Here is a 17,764-nt window from a genome sequence, read left to right on the forward strand (position 1 = left end):
GACACAAATTTATGGTCCATGCAGGGTATATTTTATCTGCATCACTTACTAAAAGACGGCATCTTAAAACTTTTGATTCACTTAAAGAAGAATTTACAATTCAGAATCAAATGTTCTTTAGATTTCTAGAAATTCGTCATGCGGCACAGTCACAATTTCCTGATTCCCTCCCAAATCCTACACCTAATGTCCTTATGGCAGTAATTAGGAGCACGGACTCCCATAAACTGATTTCAGCTTTCTATAACATGCTCTCAACCCCCGTCTCTACTAGAATAGCATATGATCTCAAACCAAGATGGGAAAGGGAAGTGGGGCCAATGGAGGATGAGGAGTGGGGGGAGGCACTGGAGACTTGTAAGGCTGTGTCCCCCAAATTATCAGATCGTCTGTTGCAGCTTTACATTCTTCATAGGGCATACCTCACACCCCTTAGAGTGGCAAGATACAAACGCACACAATCTACCACATGCATGATGTGTGGGAGAGAGACAGGCACTTTTTTCCACTTGATTTGGACATGTCCTAAGATTCAAGGTTTGTGGGAACAAATTGTGACATTTCTGCATGATACAATGGGCTCACCCCTAGCTCTAGACCCAAAACAATGCCTCCTGGGTATAATTCCAGACACAATTGACAAATATACAAAAACATTTCTCCATGAGATGCTCTTTGCAGCAAGAAAGATCATAGCTAAATAATGGATGAGACAAATGCCTCCCAAAATAGTGGAATGGAAGGTGAAGGTGAATAACACCTTGCCGTATATAAAATGCATATATATTAACAGAGGTTGCCCTGCCAAGTACAACAAGGTATGGGATCGTTTGCTTCAAGAGTCTGATACCTGTGTATAATGAAACCAAATTAGTATGGAATGACTACCTGGGTGCGCGCCTCCATGTGTAGTTTCTATAAGTTAAATGTATACATATAAAATATTCTCACATGACAAGAACAATGTATCAATTATCATATGTACAGACTGTATAATATTCAATGTACGAGTTACCAAGTTTATATGTTAAAGAAAACATAACATGTATGCACCAGTTGATTAATAAAACCTTTGTTTAATGTAAAAAAATATATATACAAAATAAACTAGACTAAACTAGACATTTGTAGCAATAATCGGCAGCATTGTGCTTTCCCTAAAATTACTCTAAAATCTTTACTTAATCTGTGATAGCACTGCACAACACATTGTTAGTGTGTTTCCGGCTAAATGTAAGCATCAGCACTAGCACCTAGCTTTCCCTGCTGTCTTCCTCCCTGACCACCCCATGTCTGCTCAACCATGAACTGAATAAAGACTTCTGGAATCCTAGGATTTAATAGGAAGGGGACTGGCCTCACGATTGGCCCTTCTAAGTCACCCTATGACAGTTCAGAGGGCAGGAAATGCATTGTTGTTAATTGGTTGCTATAGGCACAAACTACTGCATTACTTCCCCATTTTTTCAAACCACTGTTATACCTGCAAAGAAGGAATCAACTCCATATTAATGGCCATGGTTTGGGAATGGGATGTCCAACTAAGCATATAGGTGTGATGGTGAGGTGTCATAACACAATTTACCATATAGTGTGCAACCAAATGATAAAATTCTAATGGATGTACAAGTGCCACACGTTTAAAAAGCACAGTGTATCTATTTGAAACTTTATCTCCTGTTAGAATTAGAATTTATCTGTTATTCTAGAACATAGAAAACCACTTAAGAAAAGCTCATAAAATATTGCAGCAGGCTTTCAGTTTTTTTTGTCACCCAAATATTAAAGTATTAGATAATCAATTCACAGATTTCTGAGGTTTATAATAATATATTCTACCATTTAAACACAATTCTAATGCCGTGCATTATTTTTAAAATAAAATGTTCCATTAGCATCAGATGTAATTAGCATGTTTTTAGGAACAAGATGTGCAAACCTTTATGCTTTCACTAAATTTAATAAATATTTGCACTTGTTTTCTACCCAGGTCAATATCTGTCGAGAAAATGTATTAACTTACTCACTTGGCTTAGTTATTAACTCATATACTAATAATTTCTGTCTAGTTCAAATAATAATATCATCAATATTCATTAATTAAAACATTTATTTAAACCATAAATTCTGTCTTAAAATTGCATTTTTTCAGCTCACTATCTTGATTTCTATCCACATAATTCTGCTGTTTAATTTTCCTATTCAATTAAAAATTGTCTCACTTATGTATTTTTAAGATGTGCACAGATGTACTTAACCTACTATGCACAGTTGCTTCATTATTTTATAAAGATGGTCTTTCCTAAATGCACATTAAAATATTAAAATTCTCTTTTCTAATGACTATTTTTATCGACTCCAGTTTGAATAGGCTTGGATGACAACCAGGACATCTATATGGTTGCAGCCCCTTTTGGAAATTTACATGAGATGAAAGCTGAATTAACTGGGTTGGAATTGTTCAGATGAACTCTTCATTACAAAATAAGTAGTGCTGTGTGTTAAGATACATGAAATCTCATAGGATAAGAACATGTGCATGTAAACTATAATATGTTTAAATAAAATTACACATGACTAACAGCTATCTTGTGTCAACAACCAGTTTATCATTCTCAGCTGAAGGTGAGAAAACAAGTACAACTTAGCACTAAAACTGAACTTAAAAAAAAAACAACTTTTTCACTCACAGATGTTCTTTCACAGATTTGAACCTGGTCTTACCCGATTCAATAAACTAAAACCAATGGCATAAAACATAAGGTGTTTTAAAGATATGACTCAATTCTTATAAGCATAGTACTGCTAGGAAGAACACATTTTAATTTCTTTCCATGTTCAGGAATAGAGCCATGTTTACTTGAGTGCAATTTGGTTGCACTTTGCATGAAGTACAATGACAGATGTCCTCCAATGACACCTTATCAGTGCACAGGAACCAATCTTTAAAAACTGCAGGTCTTTTTGACCCATGGGTTCCTGTCACAATGTTAATGGCTATCTACTGATAATATGCTATTCCTTTTGTTTTTCATTCATCTTGGAAGTTATCGATATACTGTAAGCAGACTAAATAGAGTGAAGAAGAACAAAAAAGCAGATTTCATAAAAAATATTTTTTATGTGAACATATATCAATTGAAATTAATGTAGGAAATGTGATTGCAAATTTTAATCTCTGCTCTAGGAATATTGATGTAAGAAAATGTCTGCCAAGTAAAATAATTTACTTCCATTACCACCACCTGAGAATTCTTAGTAATGTTATAATAAAAAATGGAGACTACATCCCTATGAATATGGAAGAGTTTAAGAAAGTATCTCACCAAAAATAAAGCTTCTACTGCAAATGTTGATTGCAATTTGACTTCAAGCTCTGAAAAGGCTTCAAGGGAAAAAAAAACTTTTAATAGTTGCTCTGTGTTCTTTATGTGTGAACTCTGCAGCAGAGCAAGGAATGATCTAGTCACCACCAATCAGAGTATCTGTACACCATTGTAAACCTCACCTTCCTCCCACTATTGCACAGTGCCTCTTCTTTTTAGATTACACCACTACATAAAGGCTTTAATTCCACGCTCACTAGAAGTCAGGGTATTATAACAACTAACATAGTTCATACCCCAGTTAAAATCACAGTGTTATGTTGTTTTGTTGGTAAATGAAAAAATTGCCTATTACAGTTGCAGCACCAGCTTTGAAGTGCCGTTTTTAGAAAACGCTTGTGTTCTGTAGAGTAAGAAGAAAATAATGGAGACAAGATGTGATGAAAACATGTGGAATACATTAGTAAACAGGGCAAGTTCATTTAAATTGGTTAATAATGCTGTCTTCCACGGTGCCCATTATAAACCCTAATGTACTAGGGATTAAGAAATACATTATGTTTTATCAGTGGATGCACTGCACAAAGTACTTAATCCAGTGTTAAATCCTCATTGTAAATCTACTGTCTGTATACAAACAGTAATTCTTTGCTTAATTCTTTCCCCCCCATATAACTAATTATGTCTGACAATTCTCAGCTACAAAGAAAATATGAACATAGAAAGACACTCAGACGGCATTACATGGCTTTATTTATTTAATAGTTTCTTCCAAATTAACTGTTTTGGTATTTCAACAATTGCAAGAGCAAAATGCACAGGCACTTTACATTGTTTATTTGATACAATTCTGAAATGCTAATCTAAAATTCTGAACGGCAACTTTAATTTGAAAATGGTCTGTGTGTACATTTGTAATTAAAAATCACTATCTCTTTTTATCATTTCCATAACTCAACTGGATTTCAAATAATGTATCATAGGAACACAGTAAGTCATTAATGGTATTACTGATGTTTGTGTCATTATTGAACTAATCACCTCAGCACACAGCATTTACAGTTAAGGGAAGGCCCCTCTTTGGTTCGTAAGGTGTTGTCCTGACAACCATCTTGATGCAGTCAATAATAGGGCATACACTGTAGCACAGAGTACAACCAGTACAGCTGTCAGTGACAATGGGAAGGTGGGTCACCGGATCAAACTTGATAGCCTGCAAATAGAAATAAATGGTTTGGATGTCATTTTAATGAAGGTCAACAGTGCTCCAGATTAAGTGTCCACATTTTCTTTGCAAAGCCTGTTGAAGATCTATGCACAGAACAACATTGTTACCAAGGCAACAATTTGGTGGAAGAAAAAAAATTTCAAGAGAAAAAAATACTATTTTAGATATGATAGCTAGAATGAAAGTAAATTATAGTATTGAAGTTACAAGTTAGAATATAGAGATTACAGAATTTTGTGCATTATGCAGCATGGTAATCAAGAATATAAATTCCATTGACCCCTTCCCACCCAACCCAGCATACCTTTAACTGGGTTCTGATGCCTGCGGGGATGAAAAGGACTGTCATGACCGCTGTGATTAGCTATCACAGTGTTCTCCTGACCATTACTAGAGAGCAGGAGCTGTCTATGACAGCCCTTGTCACTGTGCTAGGAGCACACAGTAAATGCACTCTCAACACAGAAACGTTGGCTGTCCATGACCTCATATGTGGGAAGTGTGTGTGTTAAAGCTCACCCTCCTTGCCACTGCACATGCACACTACGTTGTCGGCAAGATGTTAAATGTATGCAACGGTTAGTTTGGACCTATTCAGGTCATCTGGTTCTTTTCCATTTTAAATATACTGTTATAAAATGAGGGCGCTTAACCGCTTGCTGACCAGTGCACATCAGTGTACGTCGGTAGGATGGCTCTGGTAGGCAAAAGGGCATACAGGTATGTCCCCTCTAAGAAGCGGTATCGCGGGTGCATGCCCGCTGTGGTCTCCATGACTGTGGGTCCCACAGACTCAATGTCCGATGGGTGCCCGCGATTGTCTCACGGAGAGGAAGAAAGGGGAGATGCTTTTGTAAACAAAGCATTTCCCTATTCTGCCTAGTGACAGGACAGTGATCACAGCTCTTTGTCATCGAGAGCAGTGATCACTGTCCTATGTGTTGAAGCCCAGCCCCCTCACAGTTAGAATCACTCCCTAGGACACACTTAACCCCTTCACTGCCCCCTAGTGGTTAACCCCTTTACTGCCTGTGTCATGTATACAGTAATCAATGCATTTTTAGAGCATTGATTGCTGTATAAATGACTATGGTCCCAAAATTGTGTCAAAAATGTCCGATGTGTCCGCCATAATGTTGCAGTCCCAAAAAAAAAAAAATTACAGATCACCGCCATTACTAATAAAAAAAAATAAAATAAAAATGCCATAGAACTATTTTGTAGACGCTATACATTTTGCGCAATCAATATACGCTTATTGCGATTTTTTTTACAAAAAAATATGTAGAAGAATACATATCGGTCTAAACTGAGGAAAAAAAAAAAAATTTTATATATTATTGGTGGATATTTATTTTAGCAAAAAGTGAAGTGTGTGTTTTTCAAAATTGTCTCTTTTAATTTGAGATTTGAAATAAATCTAAAAAAAAAATAAAAAAAATAAAAAAATAAAAATAATAATAAATAAAAAAAAAAAACGCAGAGGCAATCAAATACCACCAAAAGAAAGCTCTATTTGTGGGGAAAAAAGGACGTCAATTTTGTTTGGGTACAACAATGCATGACCGCGCAATTGTCAGTTAAGGTGATGCAGTGCAAAATCGCAAAAAGTGCTCTGGTCAGGAAGGGGGTAAAATCTTCTGGGGCTGGAGTGGTTAAACAATGACAATTTGGACCTAGTAGATATCTAATACTCTCCCTATGTCCATGCCACTCTTGCTAACATATGGAAATCTACTTGGTTCTGAAGACCGTATTCAAGAAAAAAAAATCATTCAACAGATGAGATACATAGACTAATAGTAATGTGAAAGTGGAAACTCCTGCGCTGTCGGGGGGGGGGGGGGCTATGCTAAAAGGACACTGCTGCAACACCTAAGTACTGATCCAAGGCAGGACAAATGGGACAAAAGTGGGGGAAGATGGTAGTTGCGCTGTGATGAAGGGGGGGGGAGGGAAGCTACAAAGATGACTAAAGTGGCAAAGTGAACTAAAAAAGCAGAAACGGGCGACGAGCTCGGCGCTCGTAGTTACTACACACTGCAGCATTGTTTTAAATGTAAGTTGATTGGACTTGTTTTATTAAATAAATATACCTTTTATATGGGATCACGCTATGCGCGTCTCTTTCCCCCTCACACTGTACATCACTACTCTACCTGACGAACACTGAGGAGAGAGGCACGGGGACATATTCCAGTTTCCAGGCACGGGGACAGATTCCAGATTGGTGACACTCCTGGAGGCATACGAGCTCGGCGCTCGTGGATTGATGCCCACACTCACTTCATGAAAGTGAGTGCAACCTCCCCCTGTGTGTGTCTTGCCCCCCCTCCACTGTGGTCATTGCAGAGTTATTTTACATGCTGTATACTTTTTATGTTTTATATTTCGCTTGGCATGTTCATCATTGTCACTGCCTGTATACACGGAACGTCTACACCTGCGGGTCATTTGCAACACAGGCTGTACACCTTACAGCTGTAAGGTAAGCGGCTTGCAAACACGGAGGTGTCCTCACTGAAGATCCCCCCTCCCTTCACGATTGGAATTGTTTTGTGTTTCTCATCACGTGTTTTTGCTTTTTGGACTGGATGATAGAACTAATATTCATGTTTGTCCTAGGGATTTGTCACTTGTAGTTCACCAGGATCTGGCACGTTTTTGCTAATGGGGCACTAGCCCACATATATTTTTCTTGCATTATATATATATATATATATTTTTTTTTTCATTGTGTCATTATTCACCCTATTTGTGTTGGTATATGCATTTTTGTTTTGCTATATTCAAGCAGTCACTGTTTCACGATTACCTTTATATATTAGGCTTTGTCTGCCCGCAACATGTCATGTTGATCAGCTACGTTGCACTGCACTGCATCCCCACCATGTTCTTTTAGCATGTAGGATCTATTCATGCATTGGCCCGTTTCTGCTTTTTTAGTTCACTTTGCCACTTTAGTCATCTTTGTAGCTTCCCTCCCCCCCCCCTTCATCACAGCGCAACTACCATCTTCCCCCACTTTTATAGACTAATAGTACATAAAAAAAATCTTCATTTGGCTTCTAAAAATGTATTGGAGTGTTTACATCACATGTTGACATATCCTGGAAGGGAAGAATATCCCATTTACATAAGACTTTCAAAACCATATACAGTTTAACATTTAGAATGATTGAACCAGGCAAAGTTTGGTTCACAGAAGGTTAAGTGAACCCAGCAAGAAGTCTGTGAACTCTGACAATAGCACCAAATCCTATTAAAGGCTAAGTTCACCTTTTGGAACATGTTTCATGTTCCACCCATATTTAAGGTGGAATATGTAACATGTTCCAGCTCCTGTTGCCAGTTCCTCTGATCCCCCCCCCCTCGGTATTACAGGGGGTGGAGGATCTTCTCCCCACACCCGCTGTCACAATTTAAAAACACCCACATGGCCACAGTTTCCTGTGAATTAATGAACTACAACTACTTTAGCCACAGCGACTGACAGCTTGTAGTTCTGAATAAACTGTGAAGGCACTGATGAGCACTCTCATAGTTCATTCACAAGCCCTGCAGCTTTCAGTAGACAGCCCATAGGTATGAAGGTATGGGCAGAAAGCTGCAGAGGTTGTCTGCAGAAGCCTGATCATTGCACTCCTGATTCACTGATCATGGGTGCAATACTTTCCAGGAACCTGCAGGAAAAAATAATAAATGCACTTTTTTTCCTGCAAAAATATGTGCATTTATAATTTTTTCTTAAAAGGTGAATTTATCCTTTAACCAGTTCCTGGCCGGCCTATAGTAGATTAATGGTCGGGTAGGCATCATATGACGTCCTCCTGGTCACACCACTCATGCGCGCCCCCTGGGGTATGCAGTGCAGCGATCAGTAGTGAGCCATGTCCCTCGGACACAGTGCCAATGAGATTGGATCTTTACCATGTGATTAGCTGTGTCCAATCACAACTGATCCCATGTAAACAAATCCCAGTTATTGGTATTTCCTTTCTTCAGCGCTGTCACTATGTGAGGAAAGGAAAGCCAATAACCAGCTTTCCTGTGACAGCAGACATTTACACTGATAATCAGGGCATTGATTATCAGTGCCTTGATGATCAGTGCAGCCCCATCAATGTCAATTAGTGTCCATCAGTGCATGGACATGGAAACAAGATACCTTGCAAGGGGGAGATTGGTTGCTCACTACCCTCTCTTTCCTGGCTACCCAGGCCGCATGCAAGTATAAGGGTCTGGTATCAATTTTAAGTGGAACCCCATGCCATATTCCTTTTGTTTTAAATGTGTGCTGTCCTTTTATAAAATGCAGTGGGGTTCTCCCCTACAATTACTATCCAAACCCCTTTACAGCCATGCAGCCTAGGTTGCCAAGAATAGTAGGACAGCAAGCACGCAGCCCCCCTGTCCTGAAACCTTACAAGGTGGAGTGGCCAAGCTTTTCCCTCAGCTAGGCTTTTTATCTCATGTTAAAGCATAACTAAAGTCATAACTTTCTCTTCGTTTTTGGACAGAGTGGAGAGGGATTAGAACACCTGTCGGCTTTACATTATCTGCTGTGTCCCTATTTGGGAAATTCACCCTCTCTATTTGCCCTGTTTACCATTATCAAAAGTGAAAGTAAAAGAAAATAACACATTTTGGGTTGTCCAGAACAGTAATAGAGGAAAAATCTTCATGGGTAATCATGGGGCGCTAATGGGTTTCCTTAATTTGCAGGGATTTCCACTCACTTGCTGGTGTGGTTGTGGGACAGGAAATGATAGTAGATCTCCCCAATGGTACACAGATGGCAAAATAACCTGACAGAGGTTATAACTCTCCCTTACTGTATCCAAAATAAAAAAGTTTTGCTTACAGTTCTATTATAAGGGGACTAGGGCTTTCCACATCCAGTCCCCTAGAGAATGTGGGAGGTTGTTAGGGGGGCTTATAAGAATCTAGAAGCATGCTTTATAATAAATGAGCTGAAAATATCCAGCTCCCCAAGGGAAATGAGCACAGTGTACATGAGCACATCTTATTACTCATTCCCAAAAATGTTGAAAACAAATGAAGACACCCAAATCATGAAAAATTAAATCTAAAATTAATCAATGTCCCATGATGTGAATTCATCGTCAATCATGTCCAATGATGATCCATTGTCAATCATAATGACCTGCTTCCACAATGATCCTGCAGCCTAATGATGTTGCCCTTTCACTAAGATAGCCTGCTGCCAGATGATGTCACCCCATTGCACTACCACCTCACAATGAAAGATCCCCATCAGGCTTCTGTTTGTAAACAAATCATCTGGGAATGCTGACATTATTGACCGAATATGATTAGTATCATATTTAGTCAATGATGTCACCTATTATGACTGGTTTTCTTACAAACAGAAGCCTTACAGGGTGGAGTACAGCATAGTCAACAGTGGAACAGTTTTAACCACTTCACTATTACCAAATACCTTTAAATGACAAAGGAGGGATGATTGTTTACCCAGTGCCATTTATAAACAGCACTAGATAAAGCACCATCAGCGGCCATTACTTTTGCTAATGTCTTTGAACCAAGCCATCTTCTGAGGCTGCATTCACAGACACTGTGTTGAGAGCCAATCTGAATGGTTGTTTACCTTAGCGTTGCTCATAGATACAACAATCACAGTCAACGCATGATGCAAACCATGAGACTTCTCCCCTTCCTCTTAAAATGAATGAAATAGAGGAAGAAGGAACTGATGAATGAATGAGTCATTCATTAGTTTCTGAACACAGAACAATAATGGCAGCTGCAAGTAAAGTTACTTACGTTCCCCTTCTCCTACATTACTGTCTAAACCATCTGTATAGTTTCTGTCTATGTGACCTGTACATTAATCCTTCACCTCCCTTATCCTTCACATTCATTCTCCACTGTATTTGACCTTTACATTAACTCCTTCACCACCTCCTTCTGTATATTACCTGTATGTGTTGTATCCAGTGCATAATTACAAAACTCCAAGTTTTCACCCGCTCAATATCAGCATGTTTCTTTATTTCCAAAAAGTGCCAAAAACATGACCTAGGGGTGTTTACTTTCCAAAGAGGGCTGTTCACATTGTCTTGACATTATTTATTTTACTAGAAAGTAAGAGAAGCAGCAAACACCAATGTGTTTTGTCAAATGTTGGTATCTGCATTATGCACTTAGAACTTAGCTCATGGTACCCCAACTATAGAATGTTTAGGTTAGTCCAGAACTGTCTGTAGCCAATGTTCATATTAAATCTATTACATGCAGTTTTGTATAGACATATATTTGAGACAAGACTGCTGCAACTCCAGAGGTATTGATTACAGGGCTGTATTTAAAGTAAACACCTAATTATTTTAAGTCATTTTTACTGCTGAGATATACAGGGAAATTTACTAAGACTGGGGCAGCCAGAATCCTGAGCTGTTGTGCATGGCAACCAATTCGCTTCTAGTTTTCATTTTCAAACCTTAAATAAACTGACTAAAGCTAGAAGCTGATTGGTTACTACACACAGCTGCTCCAGATTTAGTAAATCTCCCCAATATACTAACAGTGTAGGCTGCCTTTTAAACTTGTCATTTTTACCTAAATACTAGCCCCCCTTTCTGGTTTCAGAGTGGCTCAGTTCCCTTGCAGAAACCCACAAAGTCACTTTTGTGTACTTGTTCCCGATCGGGACTAGCACACAGCCCCAAAACTTTAAAGCAGCAAGCCACTTCCCTGCTTCCTTGCTCCTCCAAACTGCTAATGGACAGCTACTGAAGACTGTATTGTTTTCTGTGACTTGGTACTTGGTTCTATGAGTGTGCTCTCTGGGAAGCTAAACTGAGAAACTTTTTTTTTTTTAAATGTAAGTGTTTGAGCATATACATTAATTAAAAAATGTGGTAGGGAATGTTTCCCTTGTAGACGAAAATATATTAGTCTAAAAAATATTAAAGAGTATGTAAACCCAACTTTTCATATTCCTGATATGTGCCTCCTGTACCATACACTTGTATGAAAAACAATCCTTTTTGTATTGCTTCGTTTGTGTGAAAACCCTGGTGTCCCTGCCAGTCCCTCTGCTTTCCTATTAAAAACTGACTACACTAATCAGGAGAACACACCGTGGTCAGTTCAGTCAGGTCAGTCAGCTGTGCTGGAAACTTGGGCTGCTCTTCTCTAATGACCCACTCGCACAGCCATTCACTGGGAAACTCAGCATGCTACTATTTCTCCTCCCCCAGCTCTTATGCAACTGAGAACAGGGGGTATGTGATCACTTATAAAAAAAGGAAAAAATGTGTTTATAATGTTTTTTTTCTATTATTATATTTGTACACAAATGTTTTGCCTGAGTGTTTTCTTTTTACAAAGTGAGGGTTTACATATACTTTAAGGTATCATGGTGAATATACAGCACCTAATGTGCTTTTACCGTGGTTTTTACCCTGTCCTCATTTTTGGCAACAACCCGTATCTCTGGTTAAAACCAGAAGAACACACCTTTCTGACTTCCTAAAGAAGAATATATACTCCTTATATTATCTGCTTCAAAGTGCCCCCCCAACATTTACCTCTTTGCTAAAATAAAATAATTATAAACACGTTGTGCAATCAATTCATAATTACAAATCATGCTATTTGTAGGTTTTATTAGTTTGTCAGAAAAAAAGTTTAGTTGAAGCTTCATATTTCCACATTGACTTCAAGCATTTGGATCTATTTTTTTTTACCTGGTAACCAGAGTCATTGCAGGTCATGTAGCATTTTCCACAGTTAATACACATTTCCTCATCAATAAGAGCAACAACTTGTTCCTTTATGTTTAAATCACCATATGATCCAATGTACTGAAGCGCTCTGCCAATTACATCCTACAAAAACAAGATACAATACATATTAACTTGCTTTACTTAACATATGCTTTGTTTATCTCTTCTGTCTGCTCAGACTTACTATGGGCTAGTCTTTTACACAGCTATACATTTTTACCTTTCCTTATACTTTTCATGTTTCTTTACATTGCCTTATCTTTAGACTGGTTGCTACTGAGTACAATGCACTAACTTTCCTGGCCACTATGAATGACTGGAGCGATTTCAAGATAATTTCAAACTCCACCTTCTGTGAACTTTTGCAGAATTGGAGACTCAAACTTTTACTTATTGAGCTGCTTTTGTGAAAGCTATAGCCGTTGGCAGAAACTGCGTGCAGAAAAATCTGACAGGCTGGTTGTACCCACGTAGATTGATGGATTGACTTGGGTACAATCAGCCTACCATTACATGGATTGAAATTCATCTGGTCCCGGCTGAATTTCGATCCATGTATGACCAGCTCAAGCAGTACTAATAAACAGAGTTTTAGCATTATAATAATTAAGAAAATTGGTCATAAAATGTGATCTGATCTTCATCTAAGTCACAACAATAGACAATCGCAGTCATCTTAAACTAATAACACACAAATTAATTAAATGTTACCATGTTTTTATTGAACACACCATGTAAACATTCACAATGCAGATGGAAAAAGTATGTGAACTCCTAGACTAGTGAGATCTCCAAGAGCTAAATGGAGTGAGATGTCAGCCAACTGGAGTCCAAACAATGAGATGAGATTGGAGGTGTTGGTTACAGCTACCCTGCCCTATAAAAAACACACACCAGTTCTGGGTTTGCATTTCACAAGAAGCATTGCCTGATGTGAATTATGCCTTGCACAAAAGAGCTCTCAGAAGATCTTTGATTAAGAATTGTTGACTTGCATAAAGATGAAAAGGGTTATAAAAGTATCTCCATAAGCCTTGCTGTTCATCAGTCCACGGTAAGACAAATTGTCTATAAATGGAGAAAGTTCAGCACTGCTGCTACTCTCCCTAGGAGTGAGCATCCTGTAAAGATGATTGCAAGAGCACAGAGCAGACTGCTCAATGAGGTGAAGAAGAATCCTAGAGTGTCAGCTAAATATTCTGTGGACAGATGAAACCAAAGTTGAGTTGTTTGAAAGAAACACACAACACTGTGTGGAGAAAAAGAGGCACAGCACACCAACATCAAAACCTCATCCCAACTGTGAAGTATGGTGGTGGGGGCATCATGGTTTGGGGCTGCTTTTCTGCATCAAGGCCTGGATGGATTGCTAAAAATTAATTCCCAAGTTAATCAAGACATTTTGCAGGAGAACTTAAGGCCATCTGTCCACCAGCTGAAGCTCAACAGAAGATGGGTGTTGCAACAGGACAAAGATCCAAAACATAGAAGTAAATCAACAACAGAATGGCTTAAACAGAAGAAAATACGCCTTCTGGAGTAGCCCAGAGTCCTGACCTCAATCCGATTGAGATGCTGTGGCATAACCTCAAGAAAGCGATTCACACCAGACATCCCAAGAATATTGCTGAACTGAAACAGTTCTGTAAAGAGGAATGGTCAAGAATTACTCCTGACCATTGTGCACATCTGATCTGCAACTACAGGAAATGTTTGGTTGAAGTTATTGCTGCCAAAGGAGGTTCAACCAGTTATTAAATCCAAGGGTTCACATACTTTTTCCACCTGCACTGTGAATGTTTACATGGTGTGTTCAATAAAAACATGGTAACATTTAATTACTTGTGTGTTATTAGTTTAAGCAGACTGTGATGGTCTATTGCTGTGACTTAGATGAAGATCAGATCACATTTTATGACCAATTTGTGCAGAAATCCATATCATTCCAAATAGGTTCACATACTTTTTATTGCAACTGTATATATAATATATAGATTTTTGAGACTGTTACTTGTCCCCCAAGTTTGAACCCCTCTGCCTCCCGTATCTCATTAACTACCCAAGTTGAATTACTATTGTTGTGTATGTTGGTTTGAGCCTACTTTTTTCCTCAGAGTAATGCCGCGTACACACGAGCGGACTGTACGGCAGACTTTGCCCGGCGGACGGGATTTCGTCGGACAATTCATTCGTGTGTGGGCTCCAGCTCCAGCTCTCAAAAGTTGGATGGACTTAGATTTGAAACATGTTTTAAAGCAATCCGTCGAACTCGAGTCGGGTCGAAAAGTCAGCTCGTCTGTATGCTAATTTTACGGACAAAAAGCCACGCTATGGCAGCTATTGGCTACTAAACTTCCTTGTTTTAGTCCGGTCGTACGTTATCACGTACGAATTCAACGGACTTTGGTGGATTGTGTGTAGGCAAGTCCGTTCATTCAGAAAGTCCGTCATAAAATCTGTTGAAAAGTCCGCCGGACAAAGTCTGCCGTAAAGTCCGCTCATGTGTACGCGGCAATAGTCTTACTAACTTTCCATTAAAACATTGTGCATTAGTACTGATTGGGCCTTGCAGAAGGGGGTACACCCCAAAAGCTTGTCCTGAAAATCTGGATATTAATGCAAATAAAAAAAGTATCACAGACAGTACACAAAGTGCATAAATACATATGAATATGTATCATTTTTCATTTGCTGGGCAGGAAGTTTAGGTTTTCTTTCACAATAAAGTGTAATTGAAGGCAAAACTTTTTTCTATATTTTGGATAAATTAAAGCGGACCTTCAGTCATTTTTTCCTTGTCAAAAGAAGTTTATTGAGTATACAATGTTATAAAGATACATAAAGTAAGTTTACAAGGATCTATAAAGTAAGCTCATTGTTTTACAGTAGGGTTTATATAGGTAAATATCATGAAATTTCAAATATTAAACATTGGGTTCACGTAAACCTAAATTAAAGATATATATATATATATAATTTCCTTAGTTACTTTTGTAGGTATTTAAATGATTTATACCTACTATACATATTGTTTACAAGTAGAGTGTATATAGGTCAAATAAATTCTGATAATGAGCTTTAATCGTAAGGTGGAGAAAAGGAAAGAGAAAGAAGAAAAAGGGTTGAAAGGTAGAGGTATGGTCCACAAGGTTGTCCCGCTCGTCAGTTTATTATTCTTTTTAGTTCTCTTTGAAGCTTTAGAATGGGTGTCTCTGTAAGTCATTTAATCTGTTACCATGGCAACAGGACAGAGTCATTGAAGTTTGACAGGAACTGTTGTTTTATCCAAGGATGCCAAAGTTTTTCAAATTTTGGAATTTGATTTTGATCGATGGCTACCATCTTAGCATGGGACATTGTATTATTCATTCTGTGAATTGTTTCTGCTAGTACCAATGTAGGAGATTTCCATGCCTTGGCCACTGTTTGTTTTGCAGCCGTTATTAGTTGGATCATAAGTTTGAATTGAGAGAGTGTTAACCATTCCGGTTTTAGATTAAGTAAAGTTAAATATGGATCTGGTTGTATTATTTTTTAAAATATTTTAGATGCAATCATGAAGACTTCCTTCCAGAAGGTTTGGATTACTGGGCACGTCCACCATATGTGTAAATATGTGCCTATTTCTGGGCATCCTCGAAAACAAAGAGCTGAGGTATTAGGTGAATATTTTGCCACTCTAGCTGGTACAAGGTACCAGCGAGTTAGGACTTTATAATTTGTCTCCAGTGCTAAGATGTTGGGTGAAGATGACTTAGATGTGAGCCATATGTTAGACCAGTCCGTGTCTTCTAAAGTTCGTCCCAGGTCCTCCTCCCACCTCTGAACGTAAGAGGGTCTATTAAGATTTGCTACTCCATATAATTGATTATAAAGTGATGAAATTGTACCTTTAGTAAATGGATCTTTTGTACAGATTGATTCAAAAATGGATAATTGGGATAATGGTGTATCCCCCTTTAGGAATGGTGTATAGAAATTTTTGATTTGGAGATATCTAAATATCTCAGAGTTTGGTAGATCATACTTTTCTCTAAGCGATGGGAATGAAAGGAATGATTTAAATGCTATGAAGTCATTTAGTGTCTGAATGCCTGATGTTGTCCAAGCTTTAAAAGAGTTTGGGTAGATCCATGCCGGATAAAAGGCCGGATTTCTGATAAAAGAGAGGAGAGGATTGTGTGGAGATTGTAACTGATATTTGGTTTTTAGTTTATCCCAGAGAGATAAGAAGTGTTTAGTTATGGGATTATGAATTTTAAAGCGGTCTTTAGGATCAAGCCATAATAAATTTGATATTAATAGAGGGTCATTTTCTGAAGCCTCTATAAATACCCATAATGGGATTTCCTGTTTTGCATGGTATTTGGACAGACTGGCCAAATGTGCTGCTCTGTAGTAGTTAGTAAAATTAGGGTATCCCAGGCCTCCTTTATTTTTGGGAAGATGTAGTGTGTGTATAGGTATACGTGGTTTAGAAGAGCCCCATATAAACGAAGTTGCTCTTTTTTGTACTATTCTCAAAAAATAGGAAGGAATTGGAATAGGGAGGACTCTGAATAGATAAAGCAATTTGGGTAGAATAGTCATTTTGATTGCATTAATCTTCCCTATCCAGGATAAAGGAAGTTGCGACCATTGTTTTATTAGATTTGTGATCTGTCTTAATACAGGAGGATAATTGGTTGAGAATAAGTCAGAATGAGATGCTGTTAAATGAATTCCAAGATATGGGATTGATTTTTCTGCCCATGTGAATGGGAGTGCAGCCCTAGCCGGGATCAATTCCATGTTTGTGAGTGAAATATTAAGCACTAGGCATTTCTTAGGATTAATCATAAGGCCGGATAGGGCTGCAAATCCATCAAGAGCTGGTATTAAGTTAGGACCAGAGACCTGTGGTGATGATAGAAAAAGTAATATATCGTCTGCAAATATACATAATTTGTGTGTAATACCTCCTACTTCAATGCCAGTTATAGTTTGGTTTGTTCTGATGTATTGGGCCATGGGTTCGAGTATAAGGGCAAATAATAAGGGAGATAATGGGCAACCCTGTCGGGTACTTCTTTCGATATTAAAGGCTTCAGATTTGTATCCAGCATATTTTATATAGGCTTTGGGTTTATTATATAATGCTTTGATCCATGTTAAAAAGTGGGGTCCAAAACCCTTCAGTCATTTTTTCAACTTTCCATCTATTTAATCTTCTGCCCTTGTTGTTTTAACTTTGGATAGTAAAACATTTTTTTTCTGCCAGTAACATATACAGCCCACTTCCTGTTTCTTTTCTGGTAAAAAGCCTAAGCTTATGACATCATGCACAGCTCTCTCTCTCACTCTCGTGAGAGTTTGCCAGGAAGGGAGGGGAGATGAGTTATAAGAGGGCCAATGAAAGCTGCAGGACTGAAGAGCTGGAGGAGTACCTCTGCATG

At 38.3% G+C, this 17,764-nt stretch overlaps 1 protein-coding gene across 6 annotated transcripts in view; it reads right to left on the reverse strand.

Moving 5' to 3' along the window:
* Positions 1-4,059: 4,059 nt before the first annotated feature.
* Positions 4,060-17,764, reverse strand: part of DPYD (dihydropyrimidine dehydrogenase) — a 2,813,802-nt gene continuing 2,800,097 nt past the window's right edge. For all 6 annotated transcript variants that reach the window (XM_073593091.1, XM_073593089.1, XM_073593090.1 and 3 more), the window contains 2 exons: positions 12,291-12,431; positions 4,060-4,539 (listed from right to left, as the gene is read on the reverse strand). In XM_073593091.1, the coding sequence (XP_073449192.1) occupies positions 4,369-4,539; positions 12,291-12,431 (312 nt within the window). In that variant the 3' untranslated portion in view covers positions 4,060-4,368. The remainder of the gene's footprint in view (positions 4,540-12,290; positions 12,432-17,764) is intronic.

This window comes from Aquarana catesbeiana, linkage group LG07 (genome assembly GCF_042186555.1).
Source record: "Aquarana catesbeiana isolate 2022-GZ linkage group LG07, ASM4218655v1, whole genome shotgun sequence".
Classification (NCBI taxonomy): domain Eukaryota; kingdom Metazoa; phylum Chordata; class Amphibia; order Anura; family Ranidae; genus Aquarana; species Aquarana catesbeiana.